The 7,742-nt window shown below is 48.8% G+C and overlaps 1 protein-coding gene across 1 annotated transcript in view; it reads right to left on the bottom strand.

Annotated features, from left to right (window-relative positions):
• Positions 1 to 7,742, bottom strand: part of LOC108245764 (amyloid-beta A4 precursor protein-binding family A member 1-like) — a 22,003-nt gene that overhangs the window by 9,984 nt on the left and 4,277 nt on the right. Inside the window, exons 2-5 of the mRNA XM_017432940.3 lie at positions 3,907 to 5,749; positions 2,948 to 3,232; positions 2,755 to 2,794; positions 2,409 to 2,554 (exon numbers count right to left, since the gene is read on the bottom strand). Of these exons, the coding sequence (XP_017288429.1) occupies positions 2,409 to 2,554; positions 2,755 to 2,794; positions 2,948 to 3,232; positions 3,907 to 5,697 (2,262 nt within the window). The 5' untranslated portion in view covers positions 5,698 to 5,749. The remainder of the gene's footprint in view (positions 1 to 2,408; positions 2,555 to 2,754; positions 2,795 to 2,947; positions 3,233 to 3,906; positions 5,750 to 7,742) is intronic.

The following is a 7,742-nucleotide window of genomic DNA, read 5'->3' as shown; positions in this document are numbered from 1 at the left end:
AGCTGGGGGACAGACGGCAGAAACGCTGCAGGGTAAGCTAACGCTGCTAACGCTGTTGTTTATATTCCTACCTTCGCTCTTTATGCTTGCATCTGGCCACACCCACGACCAATGAGTGAACAGGAGCTAAGCTTGCGCCGCCCACGAAGCAGGGCCGGCCCGGCTGGCCCGACTCCAAAGCAGGGACCAAAAAAGCAGGGACCGAGTGCAGAAAAATGCGGATGTGATCGCTCGCAAAGCAAGCGGAGTAGAGTGGAGCCAGGACCGTTAGGGTCCGTGTAAAAGGGGCAAAACTCCATTCCTCGGGGGCCGCTCTCCTGCATGTTTTAGACGTGTTCTTGCTTTAAAACACCTGATTTAAATGGATGACTTGTTGCCGTGCTCCTGGAGAACTTGATGATTTGATGAGGAGGTAATTAAACCATTTGAATCAGGTGTGTTGGAGCAGAAATACCTAAAACCTCCAGGACAGCGGAGCCTCGAGGCCTGGAGTTTGACACCTGTGAGTTAGATGAAGCTAACATGGTAGAGCCAGGTCCTCTGGACGGGTTCTTCTTTGTTGAAACGTTTCGTCTTTTATCCAAAAGTCGTCTTCCGTCTGAGGAGCTGAAAGCAGCACCTTCACATGTTGAGTCAACCAGTCGCTGGTGACGCCCAAAACTAGTTGTTCACGAGTAAAAGGAAGGACCGTCAGCCTAACGACCGATCGTTAGAGGGCGGAGTGATAAGAGGGGGACAGTTGGACACGGAGGCCTCCGCCACGTTTAACGACCGACGAGTCCTCTTTCATAAAGATGGCCTCTCTTGAACCAACGCTCCTCTCTCTATCGAGGACGAGCACACCTTCATCCCTGAGCGAGTGACCTCTGACCTGATCATAGAACTGATCCAACCCGGTGTTTAACAGCGAACAGTGTTTCTCTGTTTGTCTCAGGGGAGCGGATCTTTGGGACGAACCGGTCTTTGCCGTCATGTGTTTTGGGGTTTGAAAGCCACCGGGACGTCATGTTTAGCAAATTAACGTCTCGGCTTCTCTGAAACTCCTTCAACAAACAGAAAGACCACTGGTCTGGGTCTGGGTCTGGGTTTGGGGTCCTCCTTTTCACCTGGTTGGTGGCTGGAGTCCTGGTTGGGGTTTCTTATCTGCTTTCAGTTAGGATGCCCACGTTGCTCCAGGGTGCAACGTGGTTCAAAGCCAGGTGATAAATCACCAAATTTGAACAAACTACGAATCAGTTTGAAGCTTCAGAGACGGAGAATCTGAAAATGAGAAACTCCTCGTTGTGACTCATTTCGCAGCACAGGTCACAAAAGTGAAAGTCCCGATTAATCCCTCATTTCTTTAGATTTCCTTTCCAAGCACCCAGACTGTTTAGGATCTTCTAAACTGAGCAACATCTCCTAAGGCTTTCCTGAATATCTCCCCCCCCCACCCAGACTCAGTTTCAGTCCTCGTACCTGATCATCTGCAGAGGACTTAACTCTGACATTCGAATCATTCGGGTACAAAAAGGCTCCTAAACTCAGTGTCGGGTCGACACAGACAACGTAGCAAAGAAAAGGCCATTTTAAATGAAATCTTCAGGCTCTTTGTTTCCAGCAACCCGTCACAAAGACACAATTTGTTCCCGAGAATAAAGTTAAAAGCATCTCCGTCCTGTGTGATACGTGTTTGACATCATCGACTCTGACTGCAGCACAAAGCGCTGCCTCCACTCTCCGGGGCCCCACAGTCTTTACAACAGCCTATATATATATATATATAAAAAGAAGGAAGGGGCCTGCATGACTGTAGATAAGAAGCAGTGATCCGTGGATGATGCACTGCGCACAACCCCCCGGCCTCGTCTCCCACTAAAGCCTTCAGACTTTTAAAGAGCTTCATGAAGTGAACCTTCGTCAAATCACAAAGATGGTTTCCAAGCAGAAACATGGCTTCAAAAACCACCTTTTATTATCTTTGGGAGACAACGCCATTTTATCTGTGGTTGCAGCTTGCAGGTAGGTATTTATGAATGCGAACAAATGGGACGTTTTCGGTTTTAGTTGTCTGGTGTGAACCTATTTCTGTGACGGCAGCCGTAGTCCAAGTCTGTTGTTCCACAGCTGACCGCAAAACCAGCAGGGCTTTCGAAACTACGAGCAGCAAAAAGCCCCCCTCTTCGTATGCGTCGATAATGTGGCATCTGTGATGTTTCTGACGCCGTCCCAGCTGGTGAAAAAGGACACGGGATCGTACGAGCCTTGGCACATGCGGCGCAGCGCAGATGAACGGGTTTCGGATCGCAGCTGCGGCGCTGAGCGGTCCGAAAGCCCCTTTATGCCGCGCCGTGGAGTCAGATGCAAGCGTTAAACTATTCTAATTAAGGCTAATTACATCTGGTTTGGTTTGTGGGACTTGTTCTCACCCGGACTCGGCTCATGGCCTCCTGGGCCTGCTGCATGCGAGCGCTCTTCGAGGGCGTCCTCTCCGAAAGCAGGTGGGTGCAGCCCAGGTAGGTCGCAGCGAAGATGATGCCGTCGATCAGGTCTTCGGGGTCGCACGGGCCCGGGACTACAAGAACCAGATGCAGATGTTAGGCACTATCACATCTGGTGAGACTACACAGAGCATCGGCAACAACTGAAATACGTGTTTGGAATACGACCGTGAAACCATTTAAGGAAATGGAAAACCCAAACAAGCTGCTCGAGTCTGTGTTTGGGAGTTTCTTGTGAATTAAGGTGGAGGAATGAAAGTAGGATTCGACTCACCGTCCACGAATGTGGGGAAAGGGGGAAGAGCTCGACGAATCTGAGAAATCACAAAAAAACCCATCCGTGTCATTTTTATACTCCCACACAGAAACCCTATTTCTGTCTTTCAAAACACTTGAACTGTGATGTCAACCACGCGGCTCCATGACGCAGCTGATGTTAAATTTAGCACGCTGATATGGACTCTCACCTCCTGGGCACATGGTGTCTGAGAGGGTGATGGTGGCTGAGCTTGAGCAGGAGGCTGCTGTTGGCTCTGCTGCCGTTGACCCGGTTGTTGCTGACCAGCGGGCGCGTACGTCTGCAGCGCCCTCGACTGGTGGCCTTGGTGGTGGTGGTGGTTGTGTTGGGTCTGCTGCGGGTTGAGGTTTCTGGATGACTCGGCCCTCGGAGGACTGACATTGTCCCGGATTGGAAACGAGGTGTAGCGGGTCGGAGACTCCAAAGCTGACTGAGAAGGGGACTGAGGGGAAGTCTGAGAAATGAGAGACGAAAGAGATTCGAAGAACTGTTAAGATGGTATCATCAAATGAAATTGGAGCAAATGGTAAAGAGTATGTAAAGGTCTTAAGCCACCTCTCATTTCTTTGTACTTTGCTTCAAAGGAGCTAATGTTTTTGTGACCTTTTCTTAGGTAGGTATAAAGAATACAGCCTGGTACTTATAGGGTACACACCCTGTAAGTACTGGGCTGTACCAGGCAACAAGTGACTTTATAATACAGCCTGGCCCCTGTTGGACCAGGTACATAATCGGTAAGTACCAGGTATCCACAAGGTACGTATCCTGTAGGTAACCAGCTGTGTACCCTGTAAGTACCAGGTGCGTACTCCGTATATACTGGGCTGTATTACGTGTTGCTACCTTTTCTTGTTTTCCAGGCTCTCTAAAATTAGCTCAAAGTTTTTCTTTAGAATTTACAAGTACAAAGTACAAGTGAAAGTATCCATTGTCCAAAGAGAAATTTGAAAGACCTTCAGAAAATTCTGGAGAACTCGAAGACCAGAAAGTTGGACTGCTTCGGTAGCTAAATATAAAACAAATGAAAGGTGGAGGAGATAAATTAATCGGCCTAATGATCAGTTAGTTAGAATCTTATTTTAGCTGAATGTGCTGAAACTTGCAAGTTGAAACTTGCAGTGGGTATACCTCCTCTGTGGGGCTGATCTCCTGCCTCATCACCCAGATTGGCTCCACAGGCTGGTCAGGCGTGTAGGGGGAGCGCACCGCCTTCGTCTTGACCCCTTCAATCGCCTCCTTTATGTCTTTAATCGCCAGGCTGATGGCATCTCCGGAGCCCTTTGCAGCTTCCCCTGAAAGACCCACCGTGTTCCGATCACTTTTGGCTTCGCCTGAACCAGACTGCCCCGGGGACGAGGTCTTCGCTTGGGTTTGTGGTTGCCTGGATGCCACCCTGCCACTTTTCGAAAGGGGACTTTTATCGGCGCTCTCACCCTCGCTGTCAGACTGCCCGTCGTAATGGTGCAGCCGGCAGCCAACAGAGCGATCTAGAGGGAAGGGACGGGATCCATGGTCTCTGCTCGGTCTCGGAGGGAGGTGAGATCCTTCAGTGGGGGAGAATGAAGCCCCTTTTTGAACATTCTTCACTCTGTGGCCGACAGAGAGCTCTTGCTGTGACTCTTGCTTGTTAGCGTCAGTCCTCCAACCGGATTGCCGGCAGGGTTCCCTGTGTGACTCAGGGTAGGAGGTCTTGAGCGGCTCGGGAAAAGAATTGGGATGGCATTTTGGGTCGGAATACGATTCGAAGACAGGCTCGCCGTAAGGTTTTTGGTGGGACTCCGTGTAAAAGTCTGCATAGGTTTTTGGATGAGATTCAGAGCAAGAAGTCGAGTGGGACAGTGAACATGATTCAGAGCAGTCGTCTTCCTCCTCCTCAGGTAGAGGATTGTCAGGCAGAGAGCTCATACTGATGTCCTCACTGAAGTGGTCCACCTGGGGGAAACGTAGAACATCAGGGGAGGAAGGAGGCGTTGGTGACTGGAGAGGCGGGGGGCTGTGGAGAGGTCCATCCATACTGAGCGAGGCGGCGCTCTCAGTGTCAGAGCAGAGATCTGTTATTTCACTTCCCTGAGCTGTAGGATCCTCCTCTGCTTTGTCGATCGCATCCTCTCGATCCTCCTCCACCTTTTCAGCTTGTTCTTCTGCTTTCTCATCATGGCTGCAGATCGAGTGACCTTCCATTCCGTCGTCTGCCACCTGCTCTTGATCTTCCTTTGATTTCTCTTCTCGCTCTGCTTTTTGCTCATGGAGGTCCTCCTCTGCATCAGCAGATGCCTGTTGGGGTTCGGCCTGCACATCATGTATAGCGGGACCAGCAGAGAGGTGGGTTGAAGTTTGATGAGGAGAACCTCTGTCCTGTGGTTGGTTCACTGTCGGGTTGACTGCAGAGCATTCCTGTGGCTTCACCTCCGCCGGACTCTCTCTCTCATCGACACCAGGTGCAGAATCCTGCACGTCTCTGAACGGCTGAGGCTGTCTGTGACCTCGGAGTCTCGGGTTGGGGTCACCATGACGGCGGTAGCGGGTAACGGCAGGGCGGAGTTGCTGCAGAGTGCGAGGCTCGCCGTCCTGACTGTCGCCCCCTTCAGACCTGGAAGAAACCACAGGCGGGGCCAGACCGGGACTCTGAGTCTGACCTTGGCTCTGCCCTTGACCTGATGGAGGTCGCCGGCGGTGGCGAAGGGGTCCGCGCCCCGCAGGGTGGTGGTGATGATGGTGAGGAGGGTGATGATGATGGCGATGGTGATGGTGAGGGTTTACTTCCTCTTCCTGGTTGAGCATCTGACAAGGCCTCCAGGACCGGCGTACAGAAGGTTCTCCTGTGGTTCCATTGGGCTGCCGGCTCCTTGGGGACACCGAGGCTGCCATGTGCTCCTCACCTGCCTCCTCAGGGGCATCTTCTTGATACTTTTGGCTCATTGCTGGGATGTGGTTAGACTCAAGTTTTCAGAAACCCCACTCATAGATCAGCCTGCAAGATAAAGAGACGGAGACGAACAGGAAATGTTACTCAGAGACGGTCAAAAAGTGACGGGAAACTAATGAACGCTGGGTGTTTTATTTTAAATTTAAATCTGGGATAGAAAGTGGCACTCTTATTAACTTACCAAGTGATTCAATAAATGAGTTTAATGAAGGTACATTCACATTTACATTTCTTTAACTCATTGTTTCCCAACTCCGGTCCTCAGGAGACACAGTCCTGCATGTTTTAGACGTGTTCCTGCTCCAAAACAACAAATTTAAACAGATGAACTACATTAACTGCTTATCGTGGTGATACAGAAGGCTGCTGATTGCCATTCCTTTAAACCAGGTGTGTGAAAGTGATGAAGATGAACAGAGCCCACTAAGCCTTCGAACTTATTTGTGTTGAAGGAAACTCCACAAACGAGCATTTAATCAACACAATACTGCTAAGGTCAACAAGCAGTTGACTTTTTAGATGAATGCATAAAAGCCCATGTCTAATTTGCTTCCATAACTTCCCCCGTAAGGCCGTTTTATGCATCGTCGTCTTAATTCATAGATCGTCTGACAGCAGCCTTTTTATAAAAAGCGGAATCCAAGTAATAAACAGCAGAAGTGCGAAGCTCATTTTATGGAGCGAACGCGGTGTGCCGTAGTCTTGGCGACGAATGCTCCGGCGTCCCTGGAAAAGACGTGGTCCTTGAAAGCAGCAGATGTTGCTTTAAAATCTGTTTTTTTTCCTGCGTTACCCAAACCATCACAGAGCCAGATTTTGGACACATTACTGTCAACAGTCTGGGTGCTTCTTTTCCTTTGTTGAAAGCTAAATGAGCGCGGTTTGCTTCAGACCAAAGGCCTGGAACGATGATGACTCTTCCTCGTCTCAAGCCTCCTGGTGATCTTCATCGGCCTGACCAGGGAGGACATCAGAGCTGTCCAAAACATTACATAAAACTACAAACAAATTGGTGTTTCATTGATGTTTAACATCAAACCAGTCGCATACATGCATTAAAATGATAAATTTGTTGAATATCTCTTAAAATATACATATATAATAACACATCGGGCACTCCCTGCCTCTGCTCCATGAAGTACCGAATATTTAAATCCTAGGAGAAGCTGTACACTTTAATCTGCATTGTGTTCATCTAACCAGCAGCTGGCAGATGGCACAAGATGGGGAGGAAAGAATGAGGAGGAGGAGGAGGAGGAGGAAGGGCAGCTGGACAAGGAGGGACCTTTATCTGGTACCTGATAAGCCCTGACAGGGAGGGGGTAGATAGGGCAGCACTCTGAATAATAAATGCCTTCTGTGGATGAGAAACGAGAAGAGGTCTCGTTTTGATACTTATTTAATACGACAGGGTCTGCATCGCCCCCCCCCCCACACACACACACACACGTCCAGACTCACAACCTTTCAGGGCAAAAGGTTGACCAGAATTTTCAGCAACCAGACTGTTTCTAAAACATTAACCCCGTTCCAGGAAAGGCTCATTTAAAGGGAAAAACATGTCTCCTAGCTGAAGGGCTACATGGAAAAAACATCACCAGTGCTCCGTATATTTGTAGATTTTTATCTAGCCTTCGTGGACACGAGAGTCCACAAGTTTGAGGCAAAGTGCACGAGATATATTTCAAATAAATCTTGATCCTTTCCTCTTTATACTCGATGGTTGGTGAACACCTACGTTGGACTAAAATCAATCCCTGCAGGATTTAGCTGGCGTTTTTTGAGATTGTTGCTATTTTTTTTACTAAAATCAATAAGCAACCATAACTTTTAACATATAAAGCAAAAATCCTTCCTAGTTCTGTAAGATAATTCCCAACAAACATTGACATTCTCAAAAGGTGCTTTATTTGAGAACTTTGATAGCTTCTAAACTGACATTCATGAGCATTTCTGGATCGTCCCTGGTCTGCAGCTCTCCTCACATGTTTTGCAGACACAAAGTGTTTGTCGATGCGTTTATGTTCCATGATTACAC

This window comes from Kryptolebias marmoratus, linkage group LG14, assembly GCF_001649575.2.
Source record: "Kryptolebias marmoratus isolate JLee-2015 linkage group LG14, ASM164957v2, whole genome shotgun sequence".
NCBI classification, from domain to species: Eukaryota; Metazoa; Chordata; class Actinopteri; order Cyprinodontiformes; family Rivulidae; genus Kryptolebias; species Kryptolebias marmoratus.
The sequence above is the reverse complement of the archived record's forward strand: the minus strand, read 5'-3'. Positions and strand labels throughout refer to the sequence as shown.